General features: G+C 43.1%; 1 protein-coding gene across 3 annotated transcripts in view; it reads right to left on the bottom strand.

The window, feature by feature from the left end:
* Positions 1-15126: 15126 nt before the first annotated feature.
* The window catches only part of ADAMTSL1 (ADAMTS like 1), a 1187598-nt gene continuing 1176856 nt past the window's right edge, over positions 15127-25868 (bottom strand). For all 3 annotated transcript variants that reach the window (XM_073665475.1, XM_073665465.1, XM_073665483.1), the window contains one exon: positions 15127-18675. Coding sequence is in view for 2 of the 3 variants with exons in the window: in XM_073665465.1 (XP_073521566.1) it covers positions 18569-18675 (107 nt within the window). In the remaining variant the exon portion in view is untranslated. The remainder of the gene's footprint in view (positions 18676-25868) is intronic.

Raw genomic sequence — 25868 nt, 5'->3', positions numbered from 1 at the left:
CGTTCCACGATGTCCTGCTCCCGTTACCAGCCTGCTGCAAGCAGGAGCAGGCTGGTAACTATGGTAAACATCGGGTTACTAAGTGCGCGTGTGCCCCTAGTAACCCGCTGTTTACCATGGATACCACTCTGCTACGGTGCGCGGGAGCCTCCGTGCACCGTAGCAGAGTGGTATCCATGGTAAACAGCGGGTTACTAAGTGCGCGCGTGCCCCTAGTAACCCGATGTTTACCATAGTTACCAGCCAGATCGTTGGTCCCGCTGGTCACACACAGCGATGTGTGCTGGCCAGCGGGAGGCCAACGACCAAAAAATGGTCCAGGACACTTTGCAACGATCAGCGACCTCACAGCAGGGGCCTGATCGTTGCAAAGTGTCACACACAGCGACATCGCTGGTGAGGTCGCTGGTGAGTCACCAAAACCGTGACTCAGCAGCGATATCGCTAGCGATATCGCTATGTGAGACGGGGGCTTTAGACAAAAGCGGGACTCATTGTTGAAGAGAATAGACTTGCATTTCAGCTTCCATTGCTCCAGTTCAGCCTCTGGTCTCCATCTGCAGACTACACGGGTTTTGTCAAAAACTCTTGACAATGGAAAAGCATTTGTTTAGATGGTCCCTTGTTGATAAGCTGATTGTGCTGCTTGAATTCCCGGAGATCACCTGTAATCTGTGGGTATCAATTATCTTCCAGCACAGCAACAGGGTAAATGAAGAATTACAGTTCTTGTTGTATAAATCATAGACTTGCTAGGTTCTCAGAGGCTTATAAGCTACTTGTTGTCTCACTTCATTTTAGCTAATAAATAAAGATTGTGGAAGTGTGATCCTTCACTATTTACTTACGATTTCCTCTCTTTATTTCTACTATATCAACTTTCCAAAAATTGACTTTCAAAGCCAGACATCTCCTCAAATCATTGATAGACACAGCAGAATGTTCTGAAATTGTTATCTATCTGTCTATCAACAGGTGCCTCTCACGAAATTAGAATATCATCAAAAAGTTAATTTATTTCAGTTCTTCAATACAAAAAGTGAAACTCATATATTATATAGAGACATTACAAACAACAGCTTAAAAACATTTTTCAAGCTGTTGTTAAAAAGTATTCTAATTTACTGAGATAATGACTTTTGTGTTTTCATTGGCTGTAAGCCATAATCATCAACATTTACAGAAATAAACACTTGAAATAGATCACTCTGTTTGTGATGACTCTATATAATATATGAGTTTCACTTTTTGTATTGAAGAACTGAAATAAATTAACTTTTTGATGATATTCTAATTTAGTGAGATGCGCCTGTATCTATCTAGGCACTTTAAGTTGTTGGCTACCAATCAATTATAGTTAAAGGAGTTCTCCAGGAATAGAATAAAAATAAATAACTATATGAAGTGGAATTATAATAACAGTATTTGATCAGAAAGGGTGGACACCAGTGTTAGCAGCCTAATCTTACCTCAGCACTGAAAGTATCTTGAGTATTATAGACAGGCTGAACAGCAGTCTGAAGAGCCTCTTCTTACCTCAGTACACCTGGTATCTTCAGTATTAAATCAAAAAGGCAGGGTGGACAGTAGGGTGAGCAGACTCATCTTACCCTAGCGATCATGTTATCTTCAGTATTAGATCAGAAAGACAAGTATACCATACCTGTAGAGAAAGTCATGGACTGCACATCCAAAAATCATACGTTGATCCAATGCCGCTTGGCAAAATTTTACAAAACTGAACATGAGGTTCTTAGTTTAACATTCTGATCCTACTCTATGAAGCCCACTGTCATATCGCAGTGAATCTCTCAGTGGGTCCCTAACTTTTTATAGCCTTAAAGGTGTGGCGCCGTGCGCCAAACACCCGCTCTGCAACAGTGCACTAGCAGGGTGGGCAACCTGGTGCCTCACAACACCCATGCTGCAAGACTGAGTCCCCAAGACTCCAGGCCACACCATGACAGACACAAAACCACAGCAACAATGGCCACCACACAGCACCAACACCAAGTGAAAGGTGCAAAAACTCACCTTCCACAAGCTCTCAGAATGTGAACTGAGAGAAAAAAATAAGTGGAACCCCTCTTGCAGTCTTCTGCTAATTAAAAATGCCCTTGCCAAATACTGGGGCATTGTTGCTGAGGTGGTGGTTGGCGCATGCTGCCACACCTTTAAAGCTATAAAAAGTTAAGGACCCACTGAGAGGTTCGACGTGATGTGGCAGTGGGCTTCATACAGTCAATCAGAATGTTATACTAAGAACCTCATGTTCAGTTTTATTAATTTTTGCTTTGTGGCATTAGATCAACATATGATTGTTTTGATGTGCGGTCCATGTCTTTCTCTACAGCTGTGGTATAATGCATGGTCTATCCCCTTTTTTTTGCTTTACTTGGACCAGCACTCCTCCTATTTGGCAAAGGCGTTTTTATAAGCATGAGCAACTTCTTTTTACCTCATCACCGCTCCAGTATTAGATCGTTAGATCAGAAAGACATGGTGAACAGAACTGTGAGCAGACTCTTCTTACTTCAACATCCCTGGTATTTCCAGTATTAGATCAGCAACATATGGTGAACAGCAATGTGAGCGGTCTCTTCTAGTATTAGATCAGAAAGACAGTGTGGACAGCAGTGTGAGCAGCATCTTCTTACCTCAGCACTGCTGGGCCCTCCAGTATTAGATCAGAAAGATATGGTGAACAGCACTGTGAGCAGACTTTTCTTACATCAGCACAGCTGATATCTCCAGTAATAGATCAGAAAGACATGGTAGACAGCAGTGTAAGCAGCTTCTTCTTACGTCAGCATCACTAGTATCTCTGGTATTAAATCAGAAAAACAAAATGGACAGCAGTTTGAGTAGCCTCCTCTTATCCGTTCACCTCTGCTATCCCCAGTATTAGATCAGAAAAACAGGGTGGACAGCTGTGTGAGTGTCCACTTCTTACTACAGTACCCCTAGTACCTCTAGTATTGGATCAGAAAGACAGCAGTGTGAGCAGACTTTTTTTTATTTCAGTCCTCCTGGTATCTCTAGAATTAATTCAGAAACACAGGCAGAACAGCAGTGTAAGCAGCATCTTCTTACCTCAGCACCCCAGGGACTATACAGTATTAGATCAGAAAGACAGGCTGGACAGCAGTGTGAGCAGCCTCTTCTTATAGCAGCAACCCTTTTATTTCGGGTATTAGATCAAAATATCCACTGGGAACGCATCTTCCTACACATTACATGAAGGGTCACAGCTTCCTGCCTCACATGCTCACAGGCACCTTTCCCTTCCTGTTTTTTGGTCCAAGAGCAACATTGTCATACTGAGACAATCCGGTTTTTCAAGTATGATGAGTTTTATGTGCAGATTTCCCAATAGAAATGCATTAGATGCATGTAAAAAAAACATATATAAACTGCACATAACTGTGTCAATACCGTTTTGCCAAGGCCAAATACTAATAAGTATCAAAAACAAAGCAGCTTTATTGAAAGCATGTCATACCAAAAAGAGACAAAAAAAAGTGTAAAAAGCGCAATAAAAAAAGCACTCAAAAATTAAAAAATCTAATTTGTTAGGTACAGAAATACTGTACTAAAGAAAGTTTGCAACATCAAAAATTCACCAAATACTCATTGTGGGAATTTAGCCTCATGGTCTATTCACACAGAGGTTTTTTTGACAAGGATTTAGGCTACGTTCACACAATGAGCTTTTGATATTGCAGATTTTCTGCAATGTTTCCGCACCTATTTGGTAAATTAGGTGGCTTGCTTTTTTTAGTGTGTTTTTATCGCGTTTTTGATGCTGCAGTTTTTGTCTCTTGTTGATATGTCATGTTTTAATTAAAGCAGCTTTGTTTTTGATACTTCAGATATTTGGCTTTGACAAATCTTTACTGATATACTCATTTACAGATTACATGTATTTTTTATGTGTTTCCGCAGCGAAAACGCACTAAAACACAAGTGCATTTTTTACCTCGTGGTGTGGTACAGCAGATAAAAAGGAGACCAGTTGTCTCATTCAATGTCTGTGTGTAGAGGTGTGCAGACCTCCAGTGTGTTTGTCTTTGCTAAGGACTAAAGAGCTGGACACTAACCCTAGCGGGCGAACCAGCACTACTGGTTTTTAGTTTTGTTATCCTAAGTGGTTTATGGCGTTTTAATAAACCAGCCTGGACATTTTACTGAAAAAGCTACCCTTGTGCCTACCTGAAAACGCACCCGAGTGAATAGAAACACTACAGGTGTTTAGGAATTTATTTATAATGACATTTCTTTTAGTTAATAATTTTTCTATCCTTTCTATTCCTGGAAAGCCCCTTTAAACATACTATTGCTGTTCCAATATGGATTTCTAAGGATTGCATTTTCTATTATATCTCACTTGCAATCTAACATAATACTCGACACCCCTTATAATCCTGTGCAAAGTTGTTCTTACTTACTAAGCACTTCAAATGTGACGGAAATTGACACATCTAAAGTTACGGTCTATGTATTTTAATTTAGGCCAGACTGGGTGCATGCCATTCTAGATTGCTAGTGCACCTGCACCATGATCACACACCTCAGAACTGTTAAATGTGATTATAAAATATCGTTTCATAAAGTCTTGGCTCAAGGGAGAGAGATTAAAGCTTTTGAAAATGCTGCCAAATCCAAGTTAGTAGTATGTGTACATCACATGGAAAATCTGGATTAACTCTCATACCCCATGAGAGACACCTGCACGGTATGATTTTCACACAATTTTGGATAATAATGTATACATTATCACACAGCATTGACCACCAACCGTGCAGAACTGCCAATCATCTCTCAAATGATCAAGGCATGTCAGGTCATAATAGTTAACATTTAATTCTGCAACTGTAGGTTTTGCCGTGTAAAGTATATAGACCAGGTTCAGCATTTGATTTTTTTTGTCCCGGATTCCACTATCCTCTGTGAATCAAATGCATCAGTTGCAGAAATATGATATCTTCCCTAATATTCTTGGTTGTCAAGGGAGGTATCCCTAAAAAAGCAACAGAGTCTGCATTTCTTCGACAGCTTTTCCTTAAAGCGATTCTGTCACCAGGTTTTCGCTACACCATCTGACAGCAGCTTGAAGTAGGCGCAAAGACCCTGATGCAAGCGATGTATTTCTTACTGGGCTGCTTACTGTAGTTTTGATAAAATCCCTGTTATATCTGCTGCGGATCTACCTCTTCTCTGAGCTCTGTATAATCCCACCCACACCACCTATTGACAGATTTCTGTGTATACTGTGCAAAAGTAGAAAGCTACCAACCTGCGGTTGGGGGGCAGGTTTTGCAGAGCTCATGAATATAGAAGACTACCTAGCAGCAGGTTTACTAGTCCTATAGTGGTAATCTCTTACTAATAAAATAATGATTATATCAAAACTACAGCAAGCAGCCCAGTAAGTGACATATTCCTGGAAGCAGGGTCTCTGTGTAGCGCCCTGCGAAGTAAGGGGTCACAAATGTTTGTGAACACTGATGGTGGGAGAAGCCAGCTCTTCAGCCATTTTTACACACACAGATGTAATTAGTGTAAGGGCTATTGTGAAATCTGGTGGGTAGCAGCCCCCGCAGGAGAACTACCAAGCCCAGGAGAAGCAACCCTGCATCCCTGGGACTGGGTGATGCTGGAGATCAAGGAGGCCAGCCAGTGCCTTTGTTCAGAGGCATATCAAGGGAGGCAGCTGGGGCATATACCCAGGCACATCCGGCAGGGGGGCGCTGTTGGTTCGATGTGTCTCCCCCGGCGGCTGCATTCTGCAGCCTCCCACACTGGGATTCGGCTGTTCTCTGAGCTGGCTGTCAAACTGACAGCAGGCTCACAGAAGCTGCAGTGTTCCAGCTCCCAGTGATCAATTGTACTCGCGTCTTCCATACTCTCAGCTATATGATAGATCTCTGTTTTCTGCAGCACTGCTAATTGTAAATCTCCTATAGATAGTTCTAATTCACTGACAACAAACAGAGCTAGTCAATCTGTTGTCCCTCCCAAAGATTTCTAAACAAATTGACAGCAACCTATTCTGTAGCCTTGGGGTCAACTCGCTCTTCATCAGCATTTGCTGAAGACACTAGGTTCTACCTTGTTGCACTTCGGAAGCAGATGGCATCTCACCACTTCTCTCCGCTGCATCACTATCAAACTACACCAAATCTCCTTTAATTCCGACATTAGTGCCAATATACAAATCTGACAGAGATCTACAGTTAAGTCAACCAAGATTATTTACATTGAAATGTCAGTTTATATTACCTAGCTGAGACCCCTATATATCTGACCTGATCTTTTTACTACAGAAGGAATGCATAGACGATATCACTGAAGTCTTAATATATTGCAATGTTAGATGACAGACCTTTCACCACCATATGGAAACAAATACCCTTCTATTTCCAATTAATTCATGATAGGAAACTTCAAAGCTGAAAAATAATACAAAGATACCAGTTCTGTTCTGGGGATAATGGACCGCATGCCAAGCTTTGTTTTATTTCCAATGTGGCTCAGTACCAAGAAAAAACCTTAAAATGACCTCAATGTGTGGGCTAATAGATGTCTGCAATGAATTCTTGTGCTTTTCTTATTTATTAATGTCAGGAAAATCATATAAAGTCTGCTTACTGTGTAGCTGGATGAGTAATTATATTAAACCTTAAGGCCTGTGTGTTGGCCAAAAATATAAAGAATTCCAAAGTCACTTATCACTTTGGAGATATCCAACGGAGCAATATATTTATATTTTTTGCTGTTCTTCCACAACAACTAGACATTTTCTCAATATATTTTTGTGGGGGTCTTTAGTTCTGCTGCCTATTTACCTCGGGTTCTAAACCTGTGTGTCCTAAGTATACACTTCATGCTTTTAGGGGGGTAGTCACATGGCCAGCATACTGTTCTGCGCCGTTAATGTGCGCAGTATAATCATGATGTTTGGGGTATCTGGATATATTTGGGTTATTTGGTTTCCTCTGTGGGGGAAGGGGGGAGGGGTGGAGTTGTGGGTGAGAGGAAAGATTTACTAGGCTATATAATAATAATCATTTTTATTTCTATAGCACCAACATATTCTGCAGCACTTTACATTTCAGAGGGGACTTGTACAAACAAGATAAGACATTACAGAGTAACACATAGTTCAACCCATATCAAGAGGAGTGAGGGTCCTGCTCGTAAGCTTACAATCTATGAGGAAATAGGGGAGACAAAAAAAGGTTAAAAAAGTGCTTGCATCTGATAACACACCATCCTAGTCACCTGGCCAATGTAGGCAATAATAGGTCTCAGCAGTCCTGTGTAAGGATAACAGTGCCATTATGGCTTCTAGAAACAGCCCCCGGGTCTGAGGTTCCCCACCCCTGCCTTAAAGGTTAAACACATTTTGTAGGTAAACTTTAAAGTAACAGACCCTGACTTTTTGTAGGTCACAAACCACTTTTATGGGGATATGACTTTTATCCTAGTTGTTCTTGATGAAGTTTTTGACCCTACTGCAAACAGTTGGGAAGTAGAATGCAAGAAACATTTGTAGGACCCAAATCACTAACTCATGAAGGATAATAATATGATCATGAAGTTAATTTCTTGTTTAGATCAAGCAGCAGAACACAAGATCACGGATCTTGAACATGCACTGATTATTGGATGGATTGTGTTTCTTTAAAAACTGCTCCTTGAATTTTTGCATCCAACTATATAGAGAGCAATGCTTAATAAAAATAGAAAAGGGCAGAGTAGGACCTGGGTCTCGACTGTTCAGACACCTGCCAGGGGCCCGGGTCCTACTCTGCCCTTTTCTATTTTTATGTCTGCTGACACATGGTGAGGTGAACTACAAGAGTAGGTACCGCCCGATTGGCATACACCTTGCTGTGGTGGGATGACTTTTACGTTTTTTTTTATCAAAACAATGTTAACCAAATACCGTTATTTACATGTACTATGTATTTACTTACTACAGGGTATTTGCTCATTTTGCTTTTATCTTAGATGAAAAAGTAGTAGCAACTGTGATTCACACTCCGCGGATTGATTTTGGGTCCATATTACTGATCATCCAGAGCCACTGGTTAAATGAGATGCATACATAAAACCACAATTAGGTGGTTTACTTAGAGATGTTTACTTAGAGAAAAAGAACATTTCTGAACCCTGGAAGCTCAAAGGGCTATAGAAGTCTATATAAATGAACCTCAACCCACTCATAAACATCAATGGACCCGAGCTTAGAATTATTCTTGCTAGCTAAAGAGCAAACAATGAGAAAATTACTGCCCATGTAGGCGGTAATTTTAGAGCTTGGTGATAAAACAGTAGACTCCTCTCTTATCTGGCTCATGCAGAAAGATGTCTCCATTCCATGTGTTTAACTCAGACGGATTATTCTGTACTAATCCATGAGATACCTATAAAGTAGTTCAAATATTTTACAAGGATTTATAAAGAAGTAAATATGAAAATATTCACTGCCGAGCCTTCCTCTTTGGCTTTTTATTGAGGCCCAGGTGACAGCATTAGACGCCCTGATCACTGAGGATGACATAAAGGAGGCCATTAAGTCTCTACCCTCTTGGAAAACTCCTGGAATCAATGGATTGATAGGAGAGTGGTATACAGCAAATTGTGACATAGTCAAACATAGACTACTATATCTATATGAGAAAACCTACTGCTGGACTCTTAAAGGCTCTTGAAGTGGTGCTTGCAAAGCTGAGAAAGGACCCCCTGCTCCCAGACTCCTATTGTTCTATTTCCTTACTTAACGCAGATATTACAACCCTAGGCAAAGTACAAGCAACTAGATTAAATCAGGCCTTGGTTTCCTTATGCACTCTGACCAAATGTTTTCATACCTGTTAAATCAAGTCATTAAAGGGTTGTCCAGGCTTGGGGTTCAAGTCTGCAGTCACTCTGTGTGTGAATCCTCACAGCGCACAGTGTCACGGTTTTCTGGTGCCAGTGCTGGGAGCAGGCGGGTACGCGACCGGAAGTGTGTGATTTACATACTTGTGTTCACGTGCCGACTAAACGTGCGGCGCGGCCTCGGTCAATACAAGTGAATTGAGCGAGGCCAGACACATCTAGTCAGAATGAGGCTGGAAATATGCAAATGTCTACAGAAGGGGGCAGCATGTGGAGATTTCTAAATGGAAATTACATGGTCTGTAAATGGTATTAGAAGTAATCACAGAAAAATAAACAGAATTGTTTTGCTCACAATAAGTGCATTTCTATTCTCCGAGCGTTCGTTATGTGGAGGGCCTAGTCTCTCAATTCGGACTGACTGGCCATCCCGTAATCTGACTTTGGGTCAGAGCAATAACAGCTACAACAGTCTTCTAGTATGAATATAATTGCTACTGGGACCTATAAAGAGCTTCTATTCAGATTTTTGCTTCTCTGTAAATGTACATCTGCTGATATATTTAAAGCTCCACTCCAGTGTTTTTTTTATATCAGCACTGGAGTGGTACCTCTAATGTAAGATCCCTGACCTTAGTATTACACTTACCAGCTGTCGTCTTCAGCTGTTCCCGGTGCCGCTCGGGTACCAATCCGCCAACTTTTGACTGCAACTTCTGACTGACCGGAAGTCAGAAGTAACAGTCACAGACTCTCAATGTAATTCTATGAAGGCCTCATTCTGGCTCGCATGGACTTACATTGAGTAGTGACTTTCGGCTCGCCCAGCAACCACTGGAGCAATCCGGCAGGTCACAACCTGGAGAAGAAGCCTGGAGCAGTGCCGTTAACAGAAGACTACAGCGGCTGGTGAGTATAATGCTAGCGGCAGGGAACTTACATTAGTGGCACCACTCCAGCAGTAAGATAAATAAGAAGAAAATGTTGGATTCATGCTTTAAAGAAAAATGTATATTAGCTCCAATACAGTACAAAATATTGTTCGCTGGATCACACTAAACCAAAGTAAAAAGGTTTGATAGATATGAGAACTGTTAGCCAGTAATGTAAAAAGTAGTTTTCTCATCTAGTATGGATAGAACTGGAGCCAGTCTACAATGCTTTGCACTTTTTGTTAATACCTAAACTTATTGGAAATGACTGATATTTGTCTCCTGACAATGAGTACGGTACACTGGGTGCTGTAGTTCTGTACTAGCAATTACTCACCTGTCGCTGTGAAATAATATGGCTCCGCTTGAATAACTGCAGCTGATTCACTCTACAGCTGCTGCGCAAATAGGAAAACAGAGACTAAATGCATGTTTTTCCTATTGATTGGGAACCATTCCCTCAGGCTTTATGAGCCTCGTATTTTTCTTACGTTAGTGCGTGTTTCATGTACACAACTATAAAATTGTTAATAGAAAGCATCACCTTCTGGCTATAAAGACTTGCTGGTGGTATTTTTATCACCTTTTGGCATTAAAGAGATGCTGTTCCTTAGTTAAAGCCAATAAATTCACAATATAGGAAAACATGAGGCTTGCAGCTGATTTTCCCCTTTTTTATTGGGCTTAAACCATTTGTTCCATTTACTAAACTTTCCTTCCACAACAGCAATTGTAATAGTCTAAATCAGCTAGATGTGTGATCAAAGGCAGAATGAAGAATGGCTGGAATAACTTCCAATGTACTGTAGATCTAGCACTTACTTTAGCCAATTGAAGTCCGAGGTGGCCGCTGGGCAATCTTGTTTGTACATAAGCTACAGTATACTGACGCAGCAACATCCTAACTTTGAGATACTAGGGACAGAAAATGTAATAAATCTAGGGATCGAGTTGAGTACAAGAATCAGCCATACAAGGCAAGTGAAGTGAAAAACACTGAGTACCTGGTTTCAGTGGCATAAGTCAAGCGGTGGTGTATATTATGCAGGGTTCTGCTCTTGTACTCAGCAAGACCTGGCGGCTCTGATGAGAGTTGTCATCATTACTCGGCGACACTGGAGCTGGATTCGGGGAATGTGGACTACTTTGGAGCTTCGTGAGAACATTTCTGCTAATAAACTGATGAATGAAGGACTGTCTCTTGTGTTTATTTCTCTCATTTTATATTTTTCAGGTATCCATTTCTGGACTACATCAGATTTCCAGTACTACGGCGGACCGACGTGGGATATGTTTTTTTGCAATAAATTGGTGAACTAGGGATAGTGTGGGGGAGTCCTTATTCAAATAAAATTTTTTGTGTTTTTTTTTTTGGATTACTGAGTTTGTAATGGGGGTGTCTAAGAGACACCTCTCCATTACTAACCTCAGGACTTGATGCCAGCTGTGATTTTTGACAAATCACAGCTGACATAAACCCCAATACGATTACCCTGGTTGCCACTGCACCCGGTCAATCGAGAAGAACCGGGCAAAGCACAAGAATTGGTGCATCTAATGGATACGCCAATTCTGGGTCAGCTGCGGACTGGTATTTTTAGGCTGGGAAGGGCCCAATATCCATGGACCTTCCCAGCCTGATAATATCAACTGACAACTGTCTACTTTACCTTTGCTGGTTATTAAAAATAGGGGGAAGGGGAACCACGTCATTTTTTTCATTTATTTATTTGCTAAATACATGTACAGTAAACTGCTACATACATCTATCTATCTTTGCACATCTAACACCTAAACATCTGTCATTTCTCTTCTGCATTCTATTCCAGTATGTGTCACATGGATGGCGCACACGTACCACGGACATGGTACTGTTTTTTCCAGTACCAGAAATATTAGGATGTGTGAAGGAGGCCTTATACACGGATCACAGAACTGCATCTGATTAAGGGCTGTTTAGGCATCAGAGATTTTTCTCGTATGGAAAAAATGATCCGCATTTCATTAGTGTTTTTGATGAGATGTTCATGAGAGGTTGGTGAGTGTCAGTTTTTACCATCAGAGTTTGGTCAGTATTTTTCATATAAAAAAACAAACAAACAAAAAAAACAAAGGAGGTTTCTCAAGCTGCTCCAGTCAAATGGATGACATCTGAGTACTGTCTGGTTTTGTTCATGGACATATACTTGCTTTGGTGAGATTAGTCCGTGACATGAATCAAAATCAAACATGACTCCATTATTTTGTACAGTGAGCCCTAAAACATAATTGTCCCTAGTTTACAAATGAATACACACTGTTCAGTTTACAGTGCTCTGAAAAAGTATTCATGAACTTCACAAATATTTGGTACTTAGTGTTGGTATATCATATAAAATCCCAATAAAATACATTTAAGTTTGTGGGTGTAATGTGGAAAAATATGTAAAAGTTCATGGGGTATGAATACTTTTTCAATGCACTGTATTTACACATTGGCATATAAAAGTTTGGGCATCCCTGGTCAAAATTACTGATATTGTGAACAGTTAAGCAAGTTGAAGATGAAATGATCTCTAAAAGGCCTAAAGTTAAGGTTGACACATTTCCTTTGTATTTTAGGCAAAAAAAAAATTATATATATTTATCATTTACATTTTAAAAATTAAAAAAAGGAAAATGGGCCTATGCAAAAGTTTGTGCACCCTTAGTGCACAGATAACTTTGACCAAGGGTGCCCTCCATTGCCAGAGTCCACCGTAATCGGACATCCGAGTGCAGTCCGATGTTTCACACGCACCCATAGACTTGTATGGGATGTGTGTGAGCAGAGTCTCACTGCCAGTCGCAGCATGTTGCGATTGTTTTCTCATACCTTATCAGCATGAGAAAACAATCTGAGATCTGCACTGCCCCATAGAATAACATTGGGCTGAGTGTTATCTGATGAAACATTGCATAGCACTCGGCCGTGTTATACGACAGTTTGAGCGAGCCCTAAACAACATAGGGTACTCAGTAAACACTGTTTTTGATTTTAAAAAATGCGTGAACGCCATCCCAAAAGCACCAAGGTGTACCCAGTCAGAACGGTCCTACCCTCTGGTATTAAAACCTTACCATGTGTCAAAAATGACCTCAATGTGAATAATTGCCGAGCAGGACCAGGGCTGAACTTTGGATATCCAGCAATGGGAAGCTATATAAATGTAATCCCAGCTCAAAAAAGGGAGGCCATGCTCTTGCATGCACTGAGTGCAAAAACCTGAACCAAAACCGAAATAGGTTAGGAACATCCCGACTGGGTACACCTTGGCGATGGTGGGATTGCTTTTATGTTTTTTTTTTTAATCAAAAACAGTGTTTGCTAAGTACCTTATGTTATTCATATGCACTGTTGCTTTTTACTTACTTTCAGCAGGGTATATGTTCATCTTGTTTCTATCTTAGGTTTTGTCTATTTAATGGCCAGTGTGAACATTCTCCTACACATTGCATGTATACCAACATACTCCAGTTCATTTCTTTTGGTTTTGCTCACTATATTTATGTGTTCATTTCCCTTCAGCAGATTCCCTTACCACAAAGCCACTTGTAGCCACAGGTATACTTTGTTTATAGGAAAATTACACTTCCCAACTACATCAAAATTTTTCTAGTGGTATTCCCAGGATTTCTGTATATAACAGATGGCTGTATAGAATGCATAGGTTTATTTTCATAGATCCCTCAAATGCATTAATATGCCCATCTTATAAAGATTATGGGCCCCAACTATCATATGGTTCTTTAAAAGCAATAATCTACTCTATGGGCCAAAAGGACCTTTTGCAACTGCAATCTCAGATTCAAGGCTGACTCAAGATTCTGACTTATTTATGATAGCTCCAACCTCATTGCTCTATTAAATATGATTATTTTTCCACAGCATTATCATTCTTCCAGTTGCACTTCAGTCATTTATACAAATGGAGAATTTTTCGGCACATGTGCCAAGCAAGTAATTTCTATACTACACCCGATTTATCACAACCACCATCTTCTTCTGAATGCTGAGCTAATGAGAAACTTTTGTAATAACCAACAGATGAAGATGTTTTATCTATTCACGGAGATCTGCTCTGCTTTTCATTAGACAGAAAGGCTAAAAATATCTATAACAGAATCCATACGAACTACGTGGGCTTTCTTTTTGGACTCTAATTTGTTCACTCAAAACACAATAACTGTAACAACACCATGTCATAAAAAGTCCCAAAAATAATTTTATCTGGAAAACAATGTACAATTATTAATATTGCACTTTTTTTGTACAGGAAATTCTAATAAATACAAACAAAAGCTATACATACATAGACATTTTATATTATTAATAATAATGTATCTTGGCAACACACATTTTGCGCACAGAACGTCTTTTACAAAGTGGCCGTATTATGTGCATTTATAATAAGAGAAGGGTAAAGAAACTTGTTTCAGTGGTTTCAGAGGCAATCATTTGTAGTCCTGTAATGATAATTACAACATAAATAGGGCTTTTGTTTATTGCTATGTTCCAATAAATTTACGTAGCTGTCGGGAACAGAACGGCAGATACTGCAACTGGACTAGACCATGATTTTTGTTTAAACAAACATGTGAAAACTAGATTTTTGTGGAGTAAAAATAGTAATAAAAAATGGGCATGCACAAGTAAAAGGGATTATACCTTAGAAGTTTTTCAGCTTTTTAATTTAAACTTTTCCCAAAAGTGATGAAATCACTGCTATTGCAAAACTTGAAGATCCTGGGTCCCAGTGCAAAGTTTAAAACAGGATCCGACATCTACAGATGTGCCTTTCTTACCTTCCCTCTTGGATCAAAATATCCTAAGAGCAGCATGAGGTGACCAGCTTTAAGAAAAAACAAAAAAAAACTTTTTGCGTGATTTACAACACAAGAGTAATGCAAGACTGTGTGCCTACTATGCGTTTTTTAAGCGTTTCCGCAGCGGCAATTCCACTGCAGAAACACTTAAAAAACGCATGGTAGAAGGTCCGCAATGTTCCCCAATGATAATCCGCATGTGCTGTGCACATGCTGCGGAAATTTCCGCTGCGGATTATCATTGCGGAAATATCCGCAGCACTACCAATTATTTTGCATAATCGTGGCGTTTTCGCCGCCATTTACTTCCATTGAATCACTTAATATCCGCAAGACTACATGTGCACATGCGGATATTAAGCGATTCAATGTGCGGATGGTACCCAGGTCTGGAGAAGAGGAGACTCTCCTCCGGACTCAGGTACCATAGTACCTGTGAAAAAATTATTATTTTAAAAAAGAATTTAAAATAAAAAAATACATTATACTCACCTTCTGATGGCCCCCGGTCTCCATAGCAATGCGTCCTGGCTTCCCGGCGGCTCGCGATGCTCTAAAAGGACCTTCCATGACGTCGGCAGTCGCATGACCTGTCACATGACTAAATGACGTCATGGAAGGTCCTTTTAGTCCACCGCGAGCCGCCCAACACACCGGACGCACTGGAGGAGACCGGGGGCCATCGGAAGGTGAGTATAATGTTTATTTTTTACCATTCTTTTACTATAACTTGGTCACACTATATAAATCCATGCCGGTTGCATGGATTTATATAGTGTGACCAAGTTGACAAGCACTTTCCAACTGATGCTAAAATCGCTTGGAAAGCGCTTGACAACCCGCATGCGAAATCGAATGGGAAAAACGCTTCACTTCCGCTTGTCCCTGGCAGGAAAAACGCATGTACAATCCGCATGTACAATCCGCATGCGTTTTTTTTCTGCCAGGGAGATGCATAAACGCTCAGGATAAAATCCAGAGCATTTCTGCATCGTGGGCACATAGCCTAAAAGTTTATACTTTAAAGCTAGTAATGTTGTGTCACTATTGAGATATTGGCAAAAAAAAAATGATAAGGAGGGGCACATCGATCCAATTTCAGACCATTTATAATACTGCTGGATTCTCATGTGGCAAAGAGACTTTTGCTCCCCATTTTAAGCACACATTTTTACACCCTATCGTTATGCACTTGCTAGTATAAAAACTGGACATCATTACTCTAGCATTCATAATACCTGTCTTATGGGAAGATTAACTAAACTTTTTTTTTTTATTTAATTATTGATCAGACCGCAAAGGTATGAATTTTCGTAATATACTTTATTACCTTATTTTGCCTCCTCTCCCAAATATTATACTGCAGTGCTGTTTTGATTGCTTAGTTCAAACTACCTAAGAACTTTCTTTGAATCCATAGTCTATTTCAGCAACCTGTGTTAGGCCTCATTCACACATCAGTATTTTTGATCAGCATTGCATCAGTAGTTATCTGTCAAAACCAGTAGTTTCTCTAAAAAGGCCACGGCCCCACAGTATTTGGTCAGTATTCGGTCAGTATTTTTTCTCAGGAGTGTGTGATAAATGCAGAATTGGTGACTTGTTTTTATTATACCTTTTCTCTGATTGTTCCTCACCTGGTTTTGGCTCCCACTCCTGAGACTGACCAAATACTAATAGTGGGGCAGTATTATATTAAATTATACTTTTTCCCTGTAAGTTCCACTCCTGGCTTTGCCATATAAACACTGACACACAATACTGACCAAATACTGACTTGTGAATGAGTCCTGTCTCTGTCTAAGTATGGGTGAAAGGAACAAAGAGGCTCAGACAGGGAAAGTCTCATACTCCTATTTCTAATAGAGTGCAGATTTTTGCTGAGCAGCAGTTAAAAGTGGATTTTTAGGTAGCTTAAAGTAGGCAGTGAAAACAGCACTGCAGTATAGTGTTTGGGAGAGAAGGGGGCAAAATAGGGTAATCAAGTATATTAAAAAAAATAACTTTACAAAGACTGATCAATAATAAAAAGAGAAGTTTATTTCCTCTTGAAGGTGAGTTTTACACAAAAATTTATCTGCGAAAACACCATTCACCATTTTTATTTGCAACCTTTTTCAGGGATTTTTCTTTTTTTGCCAAGAAACGCTGTAGTGTTTTCCTCAATTTTGAGCCATTTTTTTCCCGTTCCATTTTAGGCATTTTTTCCATAGATTTGTATAGGACATGAAATATAGGTTACAAATATAATAATAATTTTAATAAAAAAAAAATTATTTGATCCAGCAACCAGACCAGCCTATCTAGGGGAACAACCAGACAAGTGGAAATGTGGAAATGATCTCATTGAAAAATAAAGGGGTGAGTTCATCCATCAGCTTCAATGAGGCATTTTAGATAAAATATCGCTGGATATATTTGCCAGGGGCCTTAGTCTGCATACTCTTACAAGTCAGTTGATGTTCCAATCAGAAGCTTGGTGTACACCGCCAGCACTGTACATTGAAGACGACGCACAACAGCACAGTGGAACTCATGGAGGCCAGTGGTCAATATGGCGGCCATGCTGGGGCAGTAAAGTCAATTTACAAATGTATGGCATTTACATGTTCCCCCTGGATTCTTCTGTCCACTTAATGAGGTGAAATGGCTTTAAACCAATGGCGTGGATTTTATAAGACTAAATTATAAATAATAACAATATTTGGCTTTTCTCCTAATCAGAACCATAAGTTGGGAATGTTAGGTGCTTATTACATATTGAATTCTGTATTGGAATATAAGAACATATTATAAAAGGTACAGCTGGTTCCCTTTGAGCTATATATTATTATACAGTATGTGTTCTGCTTGCTTTGGGTTCCTCTAAATCAGTTACTTGTGGGACATGATACAGGTTGTTTTCCGCTGTCTACTCTTTTTGTCTGTCTGTATCAGATGAATGGCAATTTTGTAATAACACCAATATGTAGCCATTAACGCAACTCACAGTTTAGGTTTAGTGGAAAAACCCTTGAAGAATTTACAAAATAAAACAATCTAGCCCAGTGGCATCAAAATGTACAAGTAACAAAGTGCTAATAAAAGCTTAAATAATTCTCTTCTTTCCTACTAACATTTCCTATTCTCTTTAAATTTGCACATTTGTGTTTGCCTTGTTTGTCATTTTCAAGCATCACACTCTTAAAGTGCTGGTGAAAATAGCAAAACCTGCTTTATATTGGTAGACACCAATTCCATATAACTTATACTGGGGACATGTGATTTATGGACTTCACAAATCATTGCATGGTGGGTTATGCCCATAACCCTTGTCATCAAAGTTATATCTGTGCGAGAGACAGGCTCACTAGTAAGCAATGCAGATGCTCTTCCCATGATTATTGGAAACCTTCAGTCTCTCAGATTTGGTTCCATTTCTTCCAGTAGATGATTGGTCCCAGCTTTTAATTCCTGTAGTGTGCGTCATTGTGCAGTGCTCTGTGTTACATAGTAGGGTGGCAGAGAAAGCACAATAGAAAAATAGAATTAAAAAATTACAAAAATACATGTACATCCAGAGGTGTCCATTGTCACCAAATCATTTGTGTCCCATCATAATCCCTTTGTTCCTATGTTGCTCGAAAATCCTTTCATTGGCCGCAGCATCCTCCGAAATGAGGTCCATGATGCAACCAAAAATATATGTGCTTGGTGTCCTTATCTCAGTACCCCAGTTCAGATTATGAGAGTCAGGCACCTCTTGTCTTCAGGCAGAGGACCTCCTCGTTGAGTTCTTTTTAAGGACTGACCAGTGGAGAAGTAAATACAATCACCGGATCACCACAAGCTTGCGGATCAGTCCTGTTCTTATTCACGTCTCCTTACCTAGCTAAAGCAAAGTTAGGCTTCTGAATGGGTCGTCATGCTTTCCCACAAGTCCCACAGCAGCGAGATTTAAACTGAGCAAGCTGACAAAGTTTCAGCTGTTTCACTTTTTCACAGTACCTAGTTGTATCTCTGCAGTCAACTAAAAGAAAAAAACGGAAACAGAACATGTCACCTTAGGTCCAAACATGGTAAATGGCAAGTAAAGTGCATAAATGTTAACAACAGGGGTAAATTCTACTTCTATCTTAGTCTCTGAACTGGAGACCTAAGTGGCATATGTTCTGGTATGTGTAATAACAAAAACAGCACAATGTGAACTGCCTCAATGTTTTGGGTTCTAAGAAAGGAGCACATCTTAATCTGAAATAGAATGCTTCATCTGGTAACAATATGTATTTGTTTTAGTATGAATCATTGGCAGAATGTAATAATGCTGAAAGCTGTATGGCAATGTAAAAATGGATGTACATCCAATAAGACCTCATGTCAGCGTGTGTGCATTTTATATACTATGTAACATTAAGGGCACTCTTATACAGTGCAGCCTCATGCTGCGGGAGATTATCCAAAGTTTATTGAAGAGGTGAAACTCAATAACTTATGTACAACTGATTTCTGTTCAAGACATTTTTTTGATCAAGCATTTAATCCATCATATAATGTAGAGTTTGGTATTACAGAATTTTATGACAATACTATACTCATTCTAGAAACTCAGCACATACTTCCGATTAACTTTTATGCATTTTACAAGGCATAAACAAAATGTTGGCCATACAGTATTAGAAGTCATGATTTTTAGACTCACCTTTTGCTGTTCTAAAAGTCATAAAGTGGAAATATATGGATAGTCAATTTGTAGAAAGAAGTTTATTGATTGTAGGGCACTTGTATTGATGAAGGGCAACTGTGTACTAAGCCCATCAGTCTTGATGAAGGGCAACAGTGTAGTAAGCCCATCAACTAAACTAAATGACATGATGGTGGGATTCAAGAGTCACATGATGTGTTGGCAACAACCAGCTAATCAATGTCAATTAGGGCTCCCTTGGACTGACAGGCAAGGCACCCATTCTACTAAGCTACCCGAAACTAAATTTGGAAGGTAACCAAATGCTGTGTAGTGTTCCTGAGTTTAATGCGATGTGGACACTTTTACTGACCAGCAGTTTATCACTTTATGGGTTCGTGACACGACTGTATAAATTGGACGAGTGCTATCCTCAGACAGATAGCACTTGTACTCATGTTATTCTATGGGGCTGTGCACATGTTCGATTTTTTTCCCTGGGCCAAGTGGTCTGAGGAAAAAAATCATAGTATTCATGATATGCCTTCGAGAAGTGTCTATGGGCCTGTGAAAAAAATCAGACCGCACTCGGATGTCATACCTCCGAGAAAATTGGATCAAACCCAAACTCTAATCAGAGTGTGATTAGCATCAGAGCCGGCGTCAGCACCCAGCATACCCGGGCAAGTGCCAGGGCTCTGAGCAGGCGGGGGGCCCACTCGCGGTCAGGCACCCCGCCGGGCTATAGGAGGAGGAGAGCGGTGCCAGCGCCCGCCCTTCTCCCCTGCTTGCTCTGGGCCCTGGCAGCCGGATACTTACCTCTCCCCGTGCCTCCGCAGATCCGCTGTCTTCCTGCTGTGCGCTCCCTGTGAAGTCTCAGGTCAGAGGGTGCGGTAACGTCTTTCCACCATGCCCTCCCCTGAGCCATCACAGGCAGCGCAGAGCGGGACGACGCCAGCGACGCTAGAGTCCGGACCTGAGCAGCGGCAGCGGGTGAGGAGAAGTGAGGTGAGTATTTGATTTTTTTTTTTTAATGTATGGAGGCATGGTGCATTATATGGGGGGGGGGTGACATCCTGCATGGGGCATTATATGGGGGGGTGACATCCTGCATAAGGCATTATAAAGAGGGGGGGTGACATCCTGCATGGGGTCATTTTAAAAAGAGGGGGGTGATATCCTGCATGGGGCATTATATGGGGGGGTGACATCCGGCATCCTGCATCCGGCCATTATATGGTGGGGGAAAGGGACATCCTGCATGGGGCATTATATGGGGGGGATTCTGCATGGGGCATTATATGGTGGGGGAAAGGAACATCCTGCATGGGGCATTATATGGGGGGGGGTGAGATTCTGCATGGGGCATTATATGGTGGGGGAAAGGGACATCCTGCATGGAACATTATATGGGGGAAAGGGACATCCTGCATGGGGCATTATATGGGGGAGAAAGAGACATCCTGCATGGGGCATTATATGGGGGAGAAAGGGACATCCTGCATGGGGCATTATATGGGGGGAAAGGGACATCCTGCATGGGGCATTATATGGGGGGGTGCCAGCCTGCATGGGGCATTATATGGGGGTTGACATCCTGCATGGGGCATTATATGGGGGTGACATCCTGCATGGGGCATTATATGGGGGGTGACATCCTGTATGGGGCATTATATGGGGAGGAGAAGTGATATCCTGCATGGGGCATTATATGGGGGGTGACATCCTGCATGGGGCAGTATATGGGGGGTGATATCCTGCATGGGGCATTATAAGGGGGGGAACAGCCTGCATGGGGCATTATAAGGGGGGGGGAACAGCCTGCATAGGGCATTATGGGGGGGAACAGCCTGCATGGAGCATTATATGGGGGCCAGTATCCTGTATGTAGCGTTATATGGGGGCCAGTATCCTGTACGGAGCGTTATATGAGGGCCAGTATTCTGTATGGAGCGTTATATGGGGGCCAGTATTCTGTATGGAGCGCTATATGGGGGCCAGTATTCCGTATGGAGCGTTATATGGCGGCCAGTATTCTGTATGGAGCATTTTATGGGGGCCAGTCTCCTATATGGAGCATTTTATGGGGGCCAGTATACTGTGTGGAGCAATTCGCCGGTTTCTGAGCTATTGTAGAATTTACAATAGATATCGCTTATGTAATGTAAGAAGTGAAATCTTTGCATTGCACTATACCTATATTTCTCTGTGGTATCTGTGCATCATGAATCGTGGTATGTGTTAAAGGGGCCCACTGAGACTCTTTTGCCCGGGGCCCAGAAAAACCTGGAGCCGGCCCTGATTAGCATAATCAGACCGTTTTTCTCAGATGGAGTGAAAAAGGCCGTGTGACTCTAGCCTATGAGAAACTTTCACAAGTTTTTTAAAGTTCTCTTTTCCTTTATGACAAGTACCCTTTAAATGTGTTAGTGTCTTAAACTAAGAATAGCAATTAAAACCTAATCATGTTATATCCCATTTATCCCATAGTTTGTAACACTGTCTATGGCTCTGAAAGATTATGGAGTCTAAAATACATTTCCTTTAACCAGGCAGAGAGACTATTTTGTTAGTTGACCAGCTTGTTCCCTCCGTTTCATTTCTGCAAGTAAACAGTCTGTTAAAGGCAACCGGTTAGGTCCCCCAAGCTTGCCAAACTGTCACTATAATGTTAAAATGGCTTATACTTGCATTACAAGAAGGTCCTTGATGTCCCTTAATGTCCAATATTTTATCATGGAAACATCAACTTTTTATGCGCCGTTCTTCATATACAAATTAGCCAGGACCAGTCCAGTGGGATATCACTTTTCCCATACTAGCCCTTAATCCTGTAATCATACCCCTGGGGCATCATTGTCATTCTCCCCACAATGGCATCTTAGAACTGGCAGAAATCTTGCCGGTGTCCTGTCTGTCTGCACATGTGCAATGAAGCCGGGTGTACTCTCCCTGGCTTCATTAGCCAACTGTGCATGCCCAGGAAGACATAACGACGCTGAGTGCACATTGAAATGCTAGAAAGCTCCTCTACAGCTGCTGACTGAGAGAACTAGTGACGCGCCCCCTGGGCCTGTGCTGTGCAGGGGGATACCCGGAGCCGGATCGCTGGTGGGATGCTGGGGGTTGTAGTCTCCGTGTGGCGGTGACCCGGTCCGTTCCCAGGGTGGTCAAACCAGTAGCAGTCTATTGGTGTTATAATAAGTGTCCGACTACGCCACCCGTGGATTGCGGTCAGTGGGGACCGCCGCTGCGCTGCAGACCGCTGAGGCTGGTGTTGTATGCGCAGCCAAGTATGGGATAACTCCCCACGGGAGAAGTATTGCCTCAGGGCAGCTAATGTGGATGATGGTGGTAATGGTGTGAGCGTCCCAGTACTAATGGTGCTGGTGCGGCGATGAAACACAGAGACGTGTGGTTGCAGTTTCCAATGCTTTACTCACAGTTCTTTACTGGTCCTAGTCACCTCGGTACCGGCGGTGACTGCCCAAGCCGTGCTGCGTCCACCAGGCAAGGGGCTCGACCAACTCCCAGGCAATTCCAGAGCGTGGCACAGGACTCCCTTCCTTTCCTTTCTCTGGCCGTCCCCACCAGTGACCCACCTTTGTCCAGCTTCCTCGGGCCTTCTGTTGGCGAAACCTCTCTCCGGTTTCCCTGACCCTATGTGGTATGCTTTCCTGGTGGATGTAGTGAGGGGTCGCACCAAGATGTGGTCACAACCTCCGGTTTTGGCTGAGGATTAGTCGCCTCCACCAATTTGGGTTCCGGTACCCTGCTCTGCCAACCCTTCACCCTGTATCTCCTGGGCCTTTGGGGTTCCTTCTGTCCTCGTGTCTCTGGGCCTTTCTCTGTGTTCCTGTTCCTTGCTTCCTTTCTTACTGTCCTTTCTGTTCATTCTCCTTTCTCTCTCTCTCAGGCTCCAGCCTCCTGACAAGGCCTGCCTGCGGAGCAGAGCCCATGCAGGGGCTCTGCTTCCTGTCTTCTCCTCTCACTCTTAGCTTCTTCTCTGCACTGCACTGACTGCTGTCCTAAGATGGTGCCCACCTTATATACCTCCTTCTAACACCCGAGCCCAGGTGACTAGCAACCAATGGGCTCCTACCTATGCCCAGAGACCCACCCCTATCTGCTCCTACACCACTGGGTTTTCCTCCCCCTCCCCACTCCAGCCAGGAACAGATGCTGTTGTGCCTGCACTTCTGTCTAGTGGGAGCACCGTTGAGCTGTCCCTCGGAAATGGGGTGTGTGTGGTGCATGCAGCATACTGAGTCCTGGTCCACACTCCATCCTTACCCGGGAGTGGAATATCACACCTCTGGTTCGAGGTGCAATACCCCTGTAGCAGCCGAGCCCTCGGGGTGCTACATTCCCCCCTGGTAAATCACAGCACGTCCTCGGGCTGGAAGAGAACAAAACAATTTGAAAACATACAAATTTTTAGAATGCATTCATATATAAGACATTAACTTTTCACTCATCCCTTTATGGGAGGTACTCTTTTCTTTCCAATGTTACTGGTATAAAACATTTTACTAATGCCACCGGAACTCTTTTATAAAATACTATATAATACTTTGGCATTATTATTTTAGCAGCATATTAAACTTTTCCATTTAAGACATTTTCAAGCAAAACATTTTCAAACAGATTCTTGAACTCTGGCCGCTGTGCAACTTGCGACCAGGTAAAGGTGCAACAGTCCAGTTAATTTGTTCTGAGGTAGGTGTTGCAGTCTTTTTATAAAACCAGTAGGGGGCGCTTTAAGAAGCGCAACTATTTAAAAGGGTGGCCGCTCTCAGTCCTCGGCCAGTGGGGATAGGGGAATGGCTGCTCACAGTCCTCAGCCTGGTTAGGGATAAGGGGCACACAGGTAACCATCCCTTTAACAGTTCCACACTAGTCCCAACGGGGACCACACTTCAATCAGCAGCAGTTCTTATACCCGTACGGGTAACTATGTACAGTTTGTGTACCATCACCTTTCAGTGGCGATGTCCTCCTGCTTCATACTCTTCAGACCCGTCCGGGTCCTCTTGGCTTTCCTCGTACTGGTGGTACTGCAGCTCTTCCTCGGTTAGCCGGTTGACGTGGAGGGCGTACAGTCCTTTTGCGCCTGGGGAGTTCAGGCCTTGCGACCGGGCCTGGAGAGGGCCGTCGTTGATGACGCCCGGGGTCAGAGGGTGCGACTTTGGGCCTGGGCACGGGCTGGTGGTGGCGGTGCCCAGGGCTGGAGGGCTCGGCTGCAGGGCTTGTTGCAGGGTCTGGAGCAGGTCAAAGTCTGCAGCGCCCGGGATCGGCGGCTCCACCAGGGGGCCCGGGAGCAGGCTGACGCTGGCAGCGTCCGGGACAGGGAGACTCCTCTTACCTGCTCCCGCGACCGCTCCTGCATCACGCGTCTTCTCCTGGCGCAGGTCGGGGCCCGGACGGCTGGGGCACTGCCGATGCTGGGCAGCTTAGTCTGCTGCCGGTCCGCCATCTTGCTCTCCGTTCCTGGTGTCCTCCTCCCCCCTGGTGGACCGTGGCCTACCTTGCGTTGATCTTCCTCCGTAGGCCGCGGCTCCGCAGTTGATCGTCGGGGTTGAGGACCTTGCGTCGCGCTCCTGTGACGTCAGCGTCGCTCCCTCTCCCTTCCAGGACCTTACGCAGCGTCGGTGCGTGGGGCGGAGCTTCAGATCTCGCCCGCTTTCGGCGTCCACGCCCCTCTTCTTCCAGCGCGGCGTCCCGAAGATGGCGCCCGATGGCGGGAAAACGACTGCGGATGGCGGGAAGACGGCGGGAAACGACCCAAGATGGCGTCCGATGGCGGGAAACGGTCCAAGATGGCGTCTGATGGCGGGAATCGGCTACGGATGGCGGGAAACGACTCCAGACGGCGGGAAACTTCGGGAAATGGCGGGAAACTTCTTTTCCAGGTACATGTACAATTTTCTTCAGGCACGCAATACCCGTTTGTGGCGGGTTGGTCTCGATCCTGCCGACTACGCCAAAGTTGACGCGCCCCCTGGGCCTGTGCTGTGCAGGGGGATACCCGGAGCCGGATCGCTGGTGGGATGCTGGGGGTTGTAGTCTCCGTGTGGCGGTGACCCGGTCCGTGCCCAGGGTGGTCAAACCAGTGGCAGTCTATTGGTGTTATAATAAGTGTCCGACTACGCCACCCGTGGATTGCGGTCAGTGGGGACCGCCGCTGCGCTGCAGACCGCTGAGGCTGGTGTTGTATGCGCAGCCAAGTATGGGATAACTCCCCACGGGAGAAGTATTGCCTCAGGGCAGCTAATGTGGATGATGGTGGTAATGGTGTGAGCGTCCCAGTACTAATGGTGCTGGTGCGGCGATGAAACACAGAGACGTGTGGTTGCAGTTTCCAATGCTTTACTCACAGTTCTTTACTGGTCCTAGTCACCTCGGTACCGGCGGTGACTGCCCAAGCCGTGCTGCGTCCACCAGGCAAGGGGCTCGACCAACTCCCAGGCAATTCCAGAGCGTGGCACAGGACTCCCTTCCTTTCCTTTCTCTGGCCGTCCCCACCAGTGACCCACCTTTGT

This window comes from Phyllobates terribilis, unplaced genomic scaffold, assembly GCF_046119375.1.
Source record: "Phyllobates terribilis strain yellow unplaced genomic scaffold, ASM4611937v1 Scaffold_1__5_contigs__length_1240528914, whole genome shotgun sequence".
In the NCBI taxonomy this organism is placed as follows: Eukaryota; Metazoa; Chordata; class Amphibia; order Anura; family Dendrobatidae; genus Phyllobates; species Phyllobates terribilis.
Note: the sequence above shows the minus strand (reverse complement) of the source record. Positions and strands in the feature narration are given on the sequence as shown.